The sequence below is a fragment of the Dreissena polymorpha genome, chromosome 12 (assembly GCF_020536995.1).
Source record: "Dreissena polymorpha isolate Duluth1 chromosome 12, UMN_Dpol_1.0, whole genome shotgun sequence".
NCBI lineage: Eukaryota > Metazoa > Mollusca > Bivalvia > Myida > Dreissenidae > Dreissena > Dreissena polymorpha.
Window position 1 is genome coordinate 30,637,270 of NC_068366.1, and position 19,340 is coordinate 30,656,609.

The window sequence follows — 19,340 nt, forward strand, 5'->3', positions numbered from 1 at the left end:
ACAAAGTTGGGCTAATCGGCTACCAACTGTACCTGCATATCAATTGAGCCTAGGAAAACTGGGCATAACACAAGGGCGTAAAGTGTCATCCTAGATGACAAAACTTTGTTATTTAATGGAAATTTTAGTTTAAAGGAAGACTCTTCTAAACAAAGTCCAGTGTAGGCAAAAAGTGTTGTCCCTGATTATCTGTGTGGACTGTACAGGCTAATCTGGGACGAAGCTTTACCCGCATGCATTAAGCCCCATTTTCCCAGATCAAGGCCCATACCTGTACAATGTCGTGTGAGAGGGCGTCCTGCTGTGAGCCCAGGTACAGGAAGGGCAGTATGCGGGTGGGTCCCACGTTGGTGACTGGCAGGCAGGGCTGGGACAGGGATGTGAGTGCCGCACACCGGTAGCTGCTCGCCTTGCTCTCGCACAGCGATGGGTACATCGTCTGGAACGCAAGGAACCCGCCTGAAAATAGAGGAGTCACTCTTTAATATGACAACCGCAGATTGTTGTAACATGTATACAGACAGGCCTTTTTCACCCATATCTTGTTGAAGGGTGCGTTCAAAGTACCATTCCAAAGCGAAATGGTAAAATAATCGGAAAAAAAATGCCAATTTGAATTTATTAAAATTTTTAAGGAAGTGTCTTATAATTAATTTATCTGAATTTTATTTCTATTTTTATCATACAAAGTATATAACTCAAAATATTTATAAGATGGATTTGTTTCTTACATTTTAAATTATAATACAGAATTATGATACATTAGCATTTAAACTTAACCGAAATACAGTGCAAAAAGGAGAATGTAATTAAATATTTATTAGATTGGAGAAATGAAATTGGCATTTGTTGTGCAGGAATTTGGCACATGAAACTTAAAGAAGAAACCTTTTGCTCCTTCAAGCTGATAATATTTAATTTATTTACGCAGAACAACCTAGAAAAGGTCAATCTTTTTTATCTTAAACTAAGACTGTAAGAGTAGCTGAATGCTTAATAGACATCTCTTGCCTGTTTGAATGCAAAATTTCCTTTTTGCCGGGTAAAAACATTTTTTTAATTGTGATGCTGTGAGCCAACTTTCTGAAATTTGCCTCAATTTAAGTATTCAAGGTCAAATAATCGGTCATTGACCCCACTTTGCAACTTTTACTTGACCTTGACCTGCATTGATCAATATTTGATGTGCACATTTCGTAGATCGTTAAATTCTTTCAGGTTTCACTCATTTCAGCCAATAAGGCCATCATTTGGTCACAAGCCTTTAAACTCAAAGCAAATATTTCTTACAGTAAACAAATAAATAATACATGAATTGGATTACAACACGACTGGCACACAATTAGCAATGGTAAATTGGTGGCCATAGACTCATTATTATACATTTTATACAAGACCAATTTTCTGGAAGTCTGATATCGTTCTGTTCTTATTGGTACGTCTACACAAGTCAATGCAGGAATTCAATTAATTATTTATGAAATGAAACAACACTCTTTAATTCCATCCATGTATGGTAATCCTGCATTAGACCTGGCCAAATTCCACACCTATGTAAGCCATGCAACCAATCTGCAGCACACTCTTTCAGCGTGTAACCAGTGTATATGATTAGAAATGTTAAGCGGATAAAACAGTTAAATAAACAAGAATTGAAAGAGATTGTCTCACAGAATATGCAGTAGTACTTAAATACCATGATGAGAACTGATAAATACTACTGCTTTTTATGAAATCAGTTTTCATACTGACAATATGACATTAGTTGAGTTTTAAAATTAACAAGAGCTTGTCACAGTAAGTGCCAAATCCCCGCGGAAATGTGTTTGCTTGTATGACAACATATGTTTTAGAGAGTAGATAATATTTGAAAAAACAAATAAAGGGAGATAATTCATTATGCTCCGGACAAAAATTTACTTTGAAATTAAATAAAGGGATATAATTCAAACACTAAGGTAGATAGAGTTATGGTTCTTAGTCACTGTACTTCTCCTACTTGCCATCTGTTTAAGTTTGAAGTTTCAAGTAAATCCCTTCAGTAGACGTAGAGTTATGCTCCGGACAAAAATTTACTTTAAAATTATATAAAAGGGGAGATAATTCAAAAACTAAGGTAGATAGAGTTATGGTTCTTGGTCACTGCACTTTTCCTAGTTGCCATATGTTTATATTTCAAGTTTCAAGTAAATCCCTTTAGTACATTAAGAGTTATGCTCCGGACAAAATTTACTTTAAAGTTATATAAAAGGGGAGATAATTAAAAAACTAAGGTAAATAGAGTTATGGTTTTTAGTCACTGCACTTTTCCTACTTGCCATCTGTTTATATTTCAAGTTTAAAGTAAATCCCTTCAGTATATTTAGAGTTATGCTCCGGATAAAAATTGACTTTAAAATCATATAAAAGGGAAGATAATTAAAAAACTAAGGTAGATAGAGTTGTGGTTCGTGGTCACTGCACTTCTCCTAGTTGCAATCTGTTTATATTTATAGTTTCAAGTAAATCCCTTTAGTATATTAAGAGTTATGTTCCGGACAAAAATTTACTTTAAAGTTTAATAAAAGGGGAGATAATTCAAAAACTAAGGTAGATAGAGTTATGGTTCTTGGTCACTGCACTTCTCCTAGTTGCCATCTGTTTATATTCTAAGTTTAAAGTAAATCCATTGAATAGATTTGGAGTTATGCTCCGGACAAAGTTTCAGCCGGACGGTCAGACGGACGGACAGGACCAATTACTATATCCCCTCCGAAAAAAATTTCGGTGGGGATAACAAGAGCACAAGAACGGGTACCACACTTGGTTGCAGGTGCAGTTTTGAATAGATGAAAGCTTGTCAGATTCTTTTTTTTTTAGAGGTCACAGTGACCTTGACCTTTGACCTAGTGACCCAAAAATGGGTGTGGCATGTAGAACACATCAAGGTGCAGCTACATATGAAGTTTCGAAGTTGTAGCTTGAAGCACTTTGATTTTAGAGCCAATGTTCAAAACCTTAACAAAATGTTAAGGTTTTAGCACGATGCTGACGTCGGACACAACATGAAGAGCTGGCTATGACAATACCTCGGGTTTTCTCCGAAAACAGCCATGCTAAAAATGATCTGATACAGAACATGGTGGCTATGACAAGCAAAGTGTTCAAAATATGCGCGTTTCACCCTCATTATAATATTGAACTGTAAAGAATGGCATAAACATAAACATACACTGTATTTACTTGTATATATGATACATACTTGGGAATGGCATTTCGAATTGGTATCTATATAGTAGACTCTGATGCAATCTTCCAAACATAAAACCACAAAATGCACTGATGCACATGTGAATAAATATATTTATAAGTTTAGATATAGACTGATCGTAATGTTTAGAAAATTCATTTAGAGACAGTGGTAATTAAAATATGTTAGCCACATAAAGCGACCAGCTCAGCTGTCCTTTAATAAGGATTCGTGGTTTCATTAACAGACAGGGTAGATCCTGACCACACCAAGGTGAAGGATCACGAGACTTTGTGGGGTTAAAAATTGAAATTTAATGGATGTAAACACACCAGTAAGTGGTGCTTTTTTTAAATAACTTAAAAAAAAATTCTTAAGTATTTCAACTAGTGCATAAAAGATATACAATTGGGTAAAGCTCGTCAGCCCATCGGACATTACCAACAAAAAATTAAAAAGGCCGACGGTGAAATGCAAGATCTTCAGACTTACAGTGTCCGGTAACTTTTGCTTTCAAATATTGTAACCCACTTGCAGTTTTTACAACAACATTATTTCCTGGTTACAGGATTATGATATTTCCGAATATAATAAGTTTATTTACGCCAAATTATAACAGGTGAACGTATATCTTAACGGTGTGTTTACATTCTGTCCAGCCTGTGTGTAAACCCCTGATCACAACCCCCCCCCCCTGATCCTGCACCCTGCAAACTGGGAGGGTCATATTTAATTAGTTGTTTGAATAACACTATACATAAGATCTTTTATAAGAGGGCCAGGAGTCTCATCGCATCAATACAGTACGAAATGACAGTAAACATTAACTTCAACAATCTCACAATTTGGTGGTCACATTTGTGATATTACAATATACTTACGTTATAATGTCTTTTAATGTGACACAGGGCCTAATCCATGAAATACACAAATCTATACCCATAATAGAATTCAATAAACAGTAATCCACAATCCAACTGCATTATATATCAGTAGTTATCAAAGTGATAATGAAATTGAACATTGTCAACAGTCACTGTTGATTACCATATTTTGTTCATCGCTCTCTGGTCATTATTTACGTCATTTGTTTACCCATAGATTTTACGATTCCAGTATTGGACAAACCATCATGATTTTCTCAACACTTCCAATCGACTTCAAACCTCCAAAAAAATGATCCACAATATAAATTAAAAAAAAAAACACGGTTTACATTTTGTTTTGACACAACAGCTGATCGGTCAGAATGACAACACACTGATAAAACAACACTCAAATGGAAATTGCGTAGAAAACTGTACCAAGTTCATATACAGAATCAATACCCAGCTTCCTCTTACAAGAGTCGAGAAATATATCGAGCACAATGAGTCATTTTTGCCAATATAGATAAATCTAGTTGAAATATGGGCAAATTCAGAACAGAGGTCTTATATTGGACAATGAGGAAAGTGGCGCTGGCCATTCAATGGCTTCGTTGACAATCTGGTGGCAAGTTGTCAATCAATAGTGACATTAAGTGACTATAGTCTTCTGGTCATGTTTCACACAGTAGAAAGCAGTAAGAAAGAAGAAGCAGCTGAATACAGTTGAGCAATTTACTCCCAATTTTACTCCCATTAGATGTTAGAAGCAGCTACAGCATTATAAAGCTTCTTTTTACAGTTTAACCTTTTGCATGCTGGGAAATTTGTCGTCTGCAAAAATGTTGTCTGCTGAATTTCTAAAATTAGCATTTTCTTTGATTTTTTTCAAAGAATAATATAAGAATAGCAAACAATTTGGATCCTGATGAGACGCCACGTTCTGTGGCGTCTCATCTGGATCCAAATTGTTTGCAAAGGCCTGCACAATTCGGTTCCAGCACTGAAAGGGTTAAAGTTCCTGACAAAATAGCCCAGGATCTGTACTTAACATGGAAAGTCTTGGAGAAAATATTTGAAGACACTAAGAACTGGTTCTAATGCAAGTACTTGATAGTGTCATTGAGATTAAAAATGATAAGTTTAAACTTATTAGAGTAGACCCGTTTTCCCAACACCTTTAATGGCAGTGAGATACACTTATGTGACTGTCATTTTTTAAACTCATGAAACTTAAGACACCACTAAAGAATTGCGAAGGGCAAATGCTTTATTTATCAAATTCTGACAGTTAAATAGACCCTCCTGTCAACTTGGGATGCTTAGCCTTTAAAAAAATCAAATTTATGAATTAAAATTGCTGTAGCGGATAAAATGCATACTTAATTGATACGCTGTAAACTTGTTACTTGTTAATTAAACTTACCATAGTGAATAAGCAGAAAACAAATTTAATTAATTGAACACGATTTATCATTTATCAGATGCCGCACTTTTGTGAGCCAGCGAAACGTCACATTTTATTGGCGGAAGTTTTCAGTATCTTGGCCATGCCAGTCTGAGGTTTTGTTCTTTACGATCTGTTTAGGTTTTACGTTTTTTCAGGTTTAGTCATAATGAAAAGTTGAAGTGTAGAGGGCAACACCCATGGCTAATTTACATTGTAATGAAACAAGACTCTCTGTGTATCAAAGTTGTGGTGCAGATATTGTATTTTGTCACAGCTGTGATGTAACCTTATCAACAACAATTACGAAATATCCTTAGGGGTTTTCACCTTATATAACAGTGTTTAATTAAAGGGGCCTTTTCACAGATTTTGGCATTTTTTTTAACTTATTCATTAAATGCTTTATATTGATAAATGTAAACATTGGATCGTAAAAGCTCCAGTAAAAAATCAAGAAAAAAATTAAAAAAAGGAAAAGAACATTGCCCGGAGCAGGTTTCGAACCAGTGACCCCTGGAGTCCTGCCAGAGTCCTGAAGTAAAAACGCTTTAGCCTACTGAGCTATTCCGCCGAGTACACATTCTTGAAGTATTTAATACCTTATATAAGCAATCTTCGTAGTTTTACAAAATTTAACGACAAAAACAGAACTCTCCAAATTATTCAATCGTTTCACGTTGCAACGCTTTATAATTTTTAGGTTTTAAAATCGTCAAAAGATGCATATAATGGCTATATTAGAGCATGGTTAATGTTCAGTATTACTGTTTCCTCACAAATATCATAACTAAAACGAAAACTTACGAATCTGGAACAACTTTTTTCAATTTTGTCAATTTACCAAAGCGTGAAAAGATCCCTTTAAAGGCCTCTTCCCCTCAAAAAAATCTTTTAAATCATGCGTTTTTTCCCAAACCAAAACTTACATCAGCTTTTTCATTTCCAAATCAGCTATTGAAACAATAATAATTATTATTCTGAAAATCAATGGGCAAGGACCTCTAGACAGTGATCATGCAATAAAACAAAACAAATTATATACAAAATTGAAAATTATGTTTTTGTTTTGTTTAACTTAGATCATTAAATGTGAACAAATAAATTGGAATAAGTAACACAACTGGACTAGCTGTTTCTTTCTTCAATATTTTTGAAAATGTTTAAAAAAAGTACTGTCACTTACATTGTTGCATTTTCTGTGCAAACTATTTAAAAAAAACAAATTCTTCAAATTGAGGCCTTGAATATAAATAACTTATGAACATCATTCTTGATAAAGTTTTACCCTATACGTTTAAACTTATAATTGTATTTATCTACTAAAATGTCAAGTATTTTTCATAAAGGTTCAAGACAATAACACCTGATTAAAATTTATAATAATGTCATCAAATTATAATAACAAAGTAAAGTTGATAGATCTATTAATTCCCATAATGTGAATGTTCCCCAAAAAATATTGTTTGCTCACCAGGACCCTTTGACCCTTAATAACAAATGTTTTCAAAGTTAAACTGTAAAATATGTCTCTACTCAAGATAACAGGAATCGTGGGGTCAAGCTATTAGTGTGACATATGAGCTATAGTGGTTTATAATATAAATCTTGAACATAAAAACATTTAGAATCATTAAGTTCATCAATCCACACAAATTTTATATTTAACAAAAAGTCTAAATCAATATTGTAACTCTTATTTTTTTATTTTACTTGTCTTACCATCTTCGCAAGCAGCCATTTTCCGTTTCAATCCCGTTCTCCAACGCTTGTTCAAGAACCTCCTCTCTTGAACTTCAAGTTTCTTATTCATTCACACAAAAAATCCACAGCAAGAATTTTCTTTGGCCACAAAATGTTCATCCATCTTCAAAACATGTTCTTTCCACCAAATTAACAGAATAACACTTCCAAACAAAAATTTACCCAAAGAAAAATTTGAGGTCTTTTATAAATTTTTGCTGGCCCTTTAAGTAAATAAACACATTTTGTGCTAATTTTAAAACTGTTTCATTCTTGTTTAAAGCAAGTGGAGTGAATCTACTCGTCAGTTCAGCCAACACTGCAGGGTTATTATGTGTCACTGGCTTGATGTGGCAGTGACTCACTGTTGACAGGCTGTACACAGGGCTAACTAGTTTTTCAAACGTGTTTCCCTATTGTCACCATCCAATTTTCAGTTCATACAGACCATTAAACGTACTGATATGACTGTTAAATGAGTCAAAAATTAGTAATTGCCGTCAATTTCCCTATAAATATTATAACAATTCAATTTCTGTTATCATGTGTATTTATTTATTGGTCAAACATCATTAAAACAATATTAAACACAATTATGATTATTAAACTAACCCCTGAACCCTGTTTTGTTGCATGTGACACAAAAAACCTATTCACATGTGTTCCATTTAATCATAAAATGTACAGGATACCGAAATAATGACCCTACGTCATTACAAACATACGACTTTGTTGTACACAATTGTGACTCATGCAAATGGCACCCACAATATCAAACTGCACAGATAGACCGTTTTATGTATTATATTAATACAGGCACGTTCTCTGTGTTTATATAGTTAGTCAATGACCGATAGTATTCCCATTTATGTTGACAGTCTTTATCTGTGTTTTTGGTGTTTATTAATGTCCATATTATAAAAATTTATTTTGAAATTCATTGCCATGCATTGCATTCTTCAACTTTAAGCATAACAAGTTTTGTGAGTGTACATGTAAATTAAATTTTAATTATGTAACACTGTTAAATAGCATGAATAATACAAAGAATTATTTGAAGTCCAATATTACTTTTAAATCAAACATAAGCGGTCAAAGTCCAATTCTGTATTTACGAAATGATCATGAGTCAAAATCTTATATGTACTATCGTTGTTTTATCAATAACTTCAATGTCAGAAAGGTTAATCAGCCTTTAAATTGATAAAAATTCTTTAACAGAAAGGATTATCCTGGGTTTAGTCAATCCTTGTTTGCAACATTGGTCAACAACACGTCCTTAAATGTAATTGCTACTATATTTTGAAGTTACAAATGTTTTCAGTGAATCACAACTGAGTTCCTCAAATTCCCAGTATTCCCTGCAGCTTACAATCCCAGATTTTAAAAATAAATCTTGTCAATCCTTCATCTCTCATTTTCACTTAATGAAATAAAATATTCGTATTTTCTCGAATTGTTTTTCACACTGTGTAAACATCAACTTTAATAAATCAACTTTCCTGTTTTTAACTATATATATTAAATTTCTCAACAATAAATCTACAATTTCTGAATGCAATTATTAGAATCAGAATACTCTAAGAATCGGAAGACTTAATCTGATTAAAAGAGTGCATTGTTAACATTATAAAACATTTTTGTAAACAAATATATTATTAAACACTTACCGATAAATACTTTCAATTCAATATTGACACAACTCACCAAATGCTTTACTAAGTTAATTTAGTATAACATTTTTTCATTTTGATAGCAAAAATAATTATTAGAAATATGGATTCAATCAATTGTAATGTAATATCCTACTTTTATATCCACGTATTACAATTAACAAATGAACAATTAGTTGATCAAATCATGCTACAGAGCTCAAAACTTCACCTCAGTACATAGATCTAATTGTGCTTTATTTTTCAATAAATTTCTTGCTTGACTTAAATTACACAAATATTAACCTGCGCTTGTATTTGAATTACCCTATTCTAGAACAAACATAATAGTATAATCATTTTTAGACATATATAAATTTAAACATACAAATTTCAATTTGTTATTCAATTTAACAAGCAAAACATGAAGAACTGAACTATAAAGATAAATCCATAATTTAACTTCTTTATTATTCATAAACAAATATCATACTGTTACAAAGAAATTTCAAAGCGCCTGAATCAGAAACCACTGTTATCCATACTTTATAAGTTATAACACATTAACAACCCGTCTACAGCTTACAATGGTCAATATCTATGAGGTATAGCTCGCGAGGCGCTTGTAACGAGTTGTGATCACAAACCGATGACATCACGGCCCACGACAACATGAGTCATACAACGCTGCCCATGTAACCAGGCACGACCAGCAACGGTTTTCAATATAGCAGCATTTATTGTCAACGGTTTCCAATACAACATCTCCTTGCAATAGCAGAACGAACCTTCTGGAACAACATCGTGTGTTGAAATGCAGTGATTGGGAAATTTTGCCTTACAGGACAATTTTATTTATTTATTTATTCTTTTTTGTTCTATAGAAGATCTTTATTGGACATATTTTATGTATAATTTCCATCAAACCACTTGCCATGTTTTCTTAATGCTTTGCTCGCACTTTTTGAGTTCTTCATCTAAATAGCTCTTTCAATCATAATTTTCTAACACCTATTAAAATAATAATAGTTAATTCTGTTACTCATAGTACAAAAAAGGTAAAGCACACAATTGAGTTGTAACATATAGCTACACCAATTAAAGCTTTTGGATAAATAAATAAAATCTCTAGTCTCACATTATTGTCTTTGAAAACATTTCAGGGAAACAATAAAATTAAAACTTAAATAGCAGTATGGGAATGAATTTTTGGATCAGTTAAGTTTCCAACCTATTGTATAGCATGTTTAAACTATACAATTTTCAATAATAATTCATTATATTCTTTTTATTATTTCTGATAAGCGAAAAGCAAATTATTGCTCATATCAAACTGAAAGAGACTCTTAGCCCCATAATTTGTTGTGTAACTAAGGAAAGATGATGTCTGGAGTATATTGTGATAAGAATACAATTAATTCACTACTGATGTAATGTTAGATATTTTCAAGATATCATTACAGGCCTGAGTGCATTGTCACTGCCACAGCACAGAACAGTCTCAGGGATGAATCACAATGATTTGGGGTTTAAAACATTTAAAGAGAGGTCGGCATATGTATGGTGGCTGAAAGACAGATTTCAATTTAACCCTTTGCATGCTGGGAAATTTGTCGTCTGCTAAAATGTCGTCTGCTTAATTTCTAAAATTAGCATTTTCTTCATTTTTTTCAAAGAATACTATCAGAATAGCAAACAGTTTGGATCCAGATGAGATGCCACGTTCTGTGGCGTCTCATCTGGATCCAAACTGTTTGCAAAGGCCTTCAAAATTGGTTCCTGCAGCACTGAAAGAGTTAATCTTTATGATCTGCCATTGACGGTCAATCATAACGACACTCATCTGTAGAACATGTCGCAGTCAAAAATACAGTGTGCTTAAATGAAACCAGTAACCATACACTAAAACAAAAATTATACAAGCCTTGTTTTTGGGACACTGGTCTTAATGCATGCGCGTAAAGTGGTGTCACAAGTTAACCCATGCAGTCCACACATGCTTATCTGAAGGGACTCTTTTCTCTTACTTGGAATTGTTTCATTTTAACCCTTTCAGTGCGGGAACCGAATTTAAAGGCCTTTGCAAACAGTTTGGATCCTGATGAGACGCCACAGAAAGTGGCATCTCATCAGGATCCTTTTTCTTACATATACTATTTTTTTATTTTTTTTTATTTTACTGGCCCCTGTGTCCCTGTGTTCCTTTTTCTTACATATACTTCTTTTTTTTTTTTTTTTTTTACTGGCCCCTGTCTGTGCTTTAAACGAAAAGTGTTGTCCCTCATAAGCCTGTGCCCCAAATTTGAAAAACAACAACAATGCAACAAAGTGACTCCTTTTCATATTGACTAAAAAACACATTTTGTAGATGAAATATTTAATCGTTATAAAATATTCATTAATGATGATATGATATGTACATGTATGCCTGAAAGCACCCTAATAAACCACGGATACCACCTTTAAATGATAAAAGTAAATGTCATTCAGCAAAGTTTCAATGTTATACTCACCTATAATTTCTTATCTAATCTATGAGTCATTTGTGGTATGTTATCTGAACACACAAACTCATCCACTTTGTTAATTTTCATTTGGATAAATTTTCCACTAAGCTGAATCTAGTTCTGAGAAAACTGGGCTTAATGCATGTGCTTAAAGTGTCGTTCCAGAATAGCCTGTGCAGGCTAATCAGGGACGACACTTTCTGCTTTTATGGTATTTATAATTTCAAGGAAGTCCTTCCTTACTGAAAATCAAGTTAAGGCGGAAAGTGTCGTCCCTGATTAGCCTGAGCGGACTGCACAGGCTGATCTGGGATGACACTTTACGCATATGCATTAAGCCCAGTTTTCTCAGAAAGAAACTCAATTGTATTTTTATTGTTTATGACTGCATTTCAGGGAAATCAAATAAAAAATATCTTTAACAAGACAATGTTGAAACTGTTTACATCTGCTTATAATCCAGCACTTTTAAAGCAAACACAAACGGCACTTCAAGTCTGATTTGTAATTGTTAACAATTAAAAACAGCAGGATTTGATTATTTGTTTTCCTCATTTCCAAGTACAGCACTTGCTTAACAACAGTAATCAATTACTACAAAACAAAAGGAAGACAAACAGTAATGTTTCAAGATACATTCAAACAAGTGCCTTGCACTGCATCTGGGCCATGATCTTAACCCATTTATGCCCAGTGGACTCTCCCATCCTTCAAAATTGGAATCAAGTTATTTCCAAAATTAAGGGATGTCTAGTATACTTATTTCTATATTTAGAATATTACTTACTGAAATTCCTTTAAGCAAACAGCACAGACCCAGATGAGACGCCGCATTATGCGGACGTCTCATCTGGGTCTACGCTGTTTGCAATGTCCTTTTTCAGGACGCTAGGCATGAATGGTTTAAACTGTAATTATTTAAGAAAGCAATGTCAGAAAGTTGTATGAGTTAACAGTTCATAAAATGTGGCCTCAGCTCATTTTTTTCTGCATTAAGGACTAATGTTAAATGTAAAATGAAATTTACTTTTTAAATTGAATACACCCAGCAGGGATAAATTATACAGTATAGAAATATGAATGTGTGGGATAATGATTATGATTCAAATTGATAAGTAGTAAAAACATTAACTAAGTCAGACAAGATGAAATATGAAAATGTAATGATTTATTACTTTTATCAGCATGTTTTTATAACAACTAAATTAAACTCCCAGATAGTGTCACAAATGTCAAAGATAAAATAAATAACTGTAGCAATAACATTTTGAATCCATCCAATGGCAAGTTATGGCACACACACATTTAAAAATGTTTGTTTCATGGAAAATTAAACCTTGAAAAAAGCAAATTACGTACATGTAGGAGATTATGAAGAATACACACAAAAAAAGGCTCCATTATTTGACCTTGAAGTGTAACCTTGACCTTGAGATGAGGTGACTGACTTGTAACTTTAACACATCATGCATCGCATTACCCAATGGAGCCATTATTCTAAAAAATCCTTCATTCAAAGGGTATATAAGGGTTAGGGACGTAATTTATATTTAAAAATTTTTATTTTCATATAAGAGCGGACCGACAAACATCCACACAAATTATTGTAAAATTTATATAAATTTCACAGTATGTGAACATATAATAATTTAATATAATAATCCCCCGAATACGAATTAAAGCTATGTCTATGGCATTGCATTAATCTAAGATTTACCTTCTTTACATGTAGCATATTTCTTCCTTTAACTGTCAAACTTAACAAAATTAGCAGAACGGAAGGCTTCAATTAGTGATAACAGATTTCTTCAAATTCAGTAAAGAATACATTAGACTAACACATGGTTTCTTGAAATTCATTGATTAAAAGCCATCCATGACCATGGTCATTTCCATTTGACTAGCAACAAGACCAATTGGAAAACAACTCATGCATCTTTGTTCAGCATTATCATTTATTCCTTGAGGGCTTATTCATCAGTACACATTCAGATGGCTGATGTTGTCAATTTCTAATCAATGAGGGGATACTGATTATACCATTGCAGGAAAATGAGATGACTTCACTGCTAATATGCATGCTAATACTGTGAAAATACATTGTCAAATATGACAGAAATGCTTCACCATAGATTTTACAGTCTAAATTGACAAAACTACTAAAAGAAATATAGTACATTTTTATATAAATGTGGGAAATAAATGCAAGTCTCATTTAAAAGAACAATTACAATGAAGGGGTATAATATTACTTTTGAAGCCAGAATCTAAGGTTCCAAACCATGGATAAAACAACTAAATAGTTTTCCTAGAATGGTATTGAATGTTAATCTAATAGAAATTGAATACAATTTTGAACGAATTTCATTCATTTATTTATTTACTAACTTTTTTAGTTATTTATATACTTTTTCTTTAAAATCACCGATTAACTAAGCTGCTTTTATTTAGATACTTAATAAATAATAAAAATGTTTTTGTCAGAAACACAATGCCCCATACTGTGCTGCTTTGAATAAAATTATTTTATTATTATTAGATCCCTTTAAAAAATATTTCTTCCCTTGTTAAAATGATCTGCAACTGCCAAATGATATAAAATAAAAATTATCTCCCTTAAAAGCTTGTTACTTCCCTTGGATTTTGTTTTTTGACCTTTGACATTGAAGGATGACCTTTACCTTTCACCACTCAAAAAATGCAACTCCATGAGATACACATGCATGCCAAATATCAAGTTGCTACCTTCAATATTGAAAAAGTTATGGCCAATGTTAAAGTTTTCGGGCAGACGCACAGACGGACTGTCACAGTTCAACTGCAATATGCCACCCTACCGTGGGGGGGGGGGGGGAATAAAAACATGTTTTGGACAAATCTGAATACCCACGAATAACTGCTGCCAGCATATTAGGCTCGGGTCTGTCGGAAAATTTGAAAGCTGTCAATCAAAAACACAGTTTCCCCGCCCACTCACAATCATCAATACCATTCATTACCTTTGCAGCATAATACAAACAACCAGGATGGCAGCCTGGTAAGGGATGATGCATGCTTAAATGCCAATATTTACTCAAAAAACTCCAATGAAGAGTGTCTCCAGTGGAAATAACGCCCTCATTGGCTGGTTTCTGTCAATAGTTTCCAATGATTTTGATGAGTAATCTGGGTCAAGAAGAGAGGATCGATCATTAACACAATTAGTGAGTTAATTACATGAGTATACCAAATTAAGGGAACCAATAATCAATAGCAACTAAAATGGATTGCCATACAGTGCTAGATATTTTAACATGAGAATACATTTTTCATGGGTTCTAATAGTGCCTCTGTCCAGAAGAACAGCAATTTATGGGTCACATAAATATAAAATACAGTTTGTGAAAAAAGCTAGAGTAAACATTTAGAAATCTTTAATTTTGTTTGTGTTTCATAAATGTTTATGACCAACAATTAATGCCAGTTAAACTGTTGGTAACTTGATACTAGGCAGTACAGACAATACTCCTTGAACCACCACTGATATAATTATAAACTTCCCTACTTGGTAAAATCAACACAGATATTAATACTCATCAAAGTGTAGCTTAGTTTTAGGAATATGTTATATCATTTTATTGAAAGACATATAATGCATAAGTGGAGTGTAACTTCTTAGTCACACTGAAAACATTACTAACAGTGGAAAATCCACACCATTTGTGTCTTGTTTTGATAAAACTGGGCATAATGCATGTGCGTAAAGTGTCGTCCCAGATTAGCCTGTGCAGTCTGCACAGACTAATCAGGGACGACACTTTCCACCTAAACTTGATTTTCGGTAAGGAGGGACTTCCTTAAAACTCAAAATACCATTAAAGCGGAAAGTGTCATCCCTGATTAGCCTGTGCGTACTGCACAGGCTAATCTGGGACGACACTTTACGCACAAGAATTAAGCCCAGTTTTCTCAGATCAAGACACATTTAAGCATGATATTGCCATTACTATCCATTCTTTTACAGCTTATTTAATTAAGTTGCTAAAATTATGTAACTACCTTAAGGGCAACATGGGAAAATTGACCAAAGTGTGCAAAGCACTATACAACGAACTAACAGACAAAATGTTTGACTGTCTGTTAAAAGACAAATAAGAAAGCCTATACATTACTGTTGGACAGAGATGTCTCGTAAATACTGCTATAAACAGTTCAGCAGAGACACATGTGAGTAGGAGTGATAATAAAATTGTCAACAAAATTGGTTATTGAAACAAAACAACTCCACTAGCTCCCTTCTCTATTACAACCAAGAGCGAATGATCAATGTTTCATCAGCAGCAGCATCCAACTTCCCTGCCCCAATTAATTCTGACATCCACCAATCATCCAAGCTGTTAATTGGTTTGTGAATTAGAAACTAAGAACATCATTTCTGTCAAAGTCAACCAAAACAGTGTCAGCATGATTCCCCACAGGAGAAACCATGACAACATTACATCCCAAGGATTGAGTTTTAAAGGGATCTTTTCACGCTTTGGTAAATTGACAAAATTGAAAAAAGTTGTTTCAGATTCGCAAATTTTCGTTTTAGTTATGATATTTGTGAGGAAACAGTAATACTGAACATTTACCATGGTCTAATATAGCCATTATATGCATCTTTTGACGATTTTAAAACCTAAAAATTATAAAGCGTTGCAACGCGAAACGATTGAATAATTTGGAGAGTTCTGTTTTTGTCGTTAAATTTTGAGAAACTACGAAGATTGCTTATATAAGGTATAAAATACGTCATGCATGTGTACTTGGCGGAATAGCTCAGTAGGCTAAAGCGTTTTTACTTCAGGACTCTGGCAGGACTCTAGGGGTCACTGGTTCGAAACCTGGTCCGGGCAATGTTCTTTTCCTTTTTTTAATTTTATTCTTGATTTTTTACTGGAGCTTTTACGATCCAATGTTTACATTTATCGATATAAAGCATTTAATGAATAAGTTAAAAAATGCCAAAATCTGTGAAAAGGCCCCTTTAAAAGGGAATAAACTGAAACAATTAAAGTCATGTGCCTGAATTTTCTGAAGTGTCATTGCATGTGTGTGTTTTTTTTCTCAGTCTTCAGAACTATGACTCATGAAATTGAGAGAAAAGCAAAAATTATACTATTCTTCTGAAATGACAAATCAAACAACACTGTTTAAGTTGAACAAAAGATATGTCATGAATTTTGTAATGCAACATTAAGAAAATTGTATGAAACAATTCTGATTATGTGCTGATGACATGTATATAATTATGTTCTGTTTAAGGATTATTGACAGGTTATTGAGGCTATAGTGATGACAAAAGTGATCATCATCAACATCGATTCATAGATCAGTAACTTCATCATACACTTACGTTTATGCCATTTGGCTAATGATGCCACTCAGATTATGACTGACATTAATGATAAAATACTGGAATCCTATATCCAAACTATTTGTTTGATAAATGTCTTTATTGTACCCTGAAAAGTGTCAGGAAAACGCCTCCAGACATGTTTTGAGATATGGGCAGTTACAGTCGAAGAAATGGCAATGCCAGTATACCCCTGCTAACTTTGTATCTGGTGGTATGAAAAGAAGATAATATGACTAGAGACAGTATTACAAATAAGGATGGTTAATGATTTAGTATTTAAAAGACCCCATATGCCCAGGCATTAGGAATAACAGCAGGTAAATAAGGCTATTATGTTTACCATGGTGACTGAACAAAAATCATACAGAGGAATATTAGTAAAGAAGTCTTAATAACCGGTATATCTGCTAACATAAATACTTTTTTCCCCTTCAAAATCCGCTTAATTGAAGTCTAAATACAGAAAACAATGAATGAACCTGTGGTGTCAGATGTCATTTCCCTCCCAACTTTCCTGGAATGATTTCTGGGTCAAAACTTGAGCATATGGGAAAAATAATCATAACTGACAGCTAAAATCTGTGCACAGGGATGATCATGATGAATCATCCAGTATTCCAACTACAAATTCTTATGAATTCAAAGACTTTATTATTTTTTCCAGGAGTAATTACCACCTCAAATTGAAAGCCCTGCTTCAATAACGGCTTTCCCTGGGGATGAAAATGTCATCCTAGAACAACCATCAGAAAAAACAACAATATAAAGTCCATGGGATCTTAGAGACTTGAATCTCTTACAAAAATATTCTCGTCACTGCACTAGATAATGACCATCAGGAAGCTGACAAGAAATAATTGCCATTTTTAATAAGCCCAAAATGGATGGACAGTCAGGTTTTCAATTCTATAGAAAGCATTTTTCCTGAGGGATAGACATTTAATGGAATAAATGGGATTTGATTGCTGGTTATTATACTTTGGCTGGTGCTTTAAGTGTAACTGAAAGACTGGAAAACAGAATTGTATGGCAAATACTATAAGGAATATGTTTGACTGTAACCAATGGACTTCATAGGCCTGAGCCAGTTTTAAATTATGAGACAGCTTATTTACATCTTGAAACTGTATCATATCTTATATCATTACTAGAGCACAGATTGGTAATACCTGGTAAGTATTTCTTGTGGTAACGGTATTAAGATTCCATTAAATAAACTAATATATCGTTCAAGTCAATACTTAAATTCAAAAGGTTTAAGGGGCAGCTAATAAGAACAAGAGAATTACCGCTTAATGGGTGCCAAAGCTCGGCTGCGGGTACAGTTTTGAATAAATGAAAGCTTGACAGATTTTATTTATATTTTAAAGGTCACAGTGACCTTGACCTAGTGACCCAAAAATGGGTATGACGTGTATAACTCATCAAAGAGCATCAACATATGAAGTTTAAAAGTTGTAGGAGGAAGCACTTTGATTTTAGAGCAAAATGTCAAGGTTTTAGCACCATGCGGACGGCGGACGACACGACGAGAAGGCTATGACAATACCTCGAGCTTATAATTATTTCTAAGAGCAAAATACATGAATATTACTAATAAGCTTTTCAAGTACACAATATGCATGCTAAAATTGATTGCGTACATGATGTCACTTACACACATACATATAATATTTGTGACGGAATGGATAAAATCATGTCCTATCAGTAATGTATGGACAAGCCCACAACAATATTAGGAGCTCATGAATTCAATTAATCAATCTATGCAATAAAGCACTGATCCAGTTACTGCCTTAATTGTTTTTGGATTGGTTTTTTCTCCTGGCTTTGCTCTATTATGATGGCTGATTAACAAATCTCATATCATTTTTCCCTTTCATTTGATGGCAGAATGACCACTTATGGAATGCTGGAGCTCAAGTTGCAGCGGAAGAGATAGAAATCTGGCTCTCTTCATATTGCAAATGAAATAAAGATTGTTATCACAAAGACTAAACAGTGTTACTCATACTAGATAAACATTGCAAATGGTTTATCAAATATGTGATTATGGCCAAACTCAGGTTTAAAGAGACATAAACAAAAATGTTTGCAAAATCTGTGTGGTTTGTTGAGAATACAGTGCACAATTAGCAGCAATGCATGACAGTGTCAATCAACAGATTTTTTTTACTCTAAAAGAACTCTATAATTAACTACTTGTATATACACACCGCAGTTTAAATTACAGTAAAATCTACATATCAATCTTATATAAATGTGAACACCTACAACAAATGTTGTCAAAATTGGTTTCAGAGTGTTCACTGGGTGATTTTTTTGCCCAATGGAAAATGTATCAATACCAGACCAATTGTGACAAATAAGCGTGAACAACTATGAAATTCTGAAAATTTGTATTGTCAATTTAAAAAATTGTGAAATTTTTGCATTTTATTTTTTGCTTATACCTAAAATTGATTTTGTCAAGCTGTCAATATTATATTTATCTTAGGTTCAAGCCATAAAGCTGC

At 33.5% G+C, this 19,340-nt stretch overlaps 1 protein-coding gene across 8 annotated transcripts in view; it reads right to left on the bottom strand.

Annotated features, from left to right (window-relative positions):
• The window catches only part of LOC127853662 (uncharacterized), a 79,217-nt gene that overhangs the window by 31,114 nt on the left and 28,763 nt on the right, over window positions 1-19,340 (bottom strand). For all 8 annotated transcript variants that reach the window (XM_052388355.1, XM_052388356.1, XM_052388349.1 and 5 more), the window contains exon 5: window positions 272-459. In XM_052388355.1, the coding sequence (XP_052244315.1) occupies window positions 272-459 (188 nt within the window). The remainder of the gene's footprint in view (window positions 1-271; window positions 460-19,340) is intronic.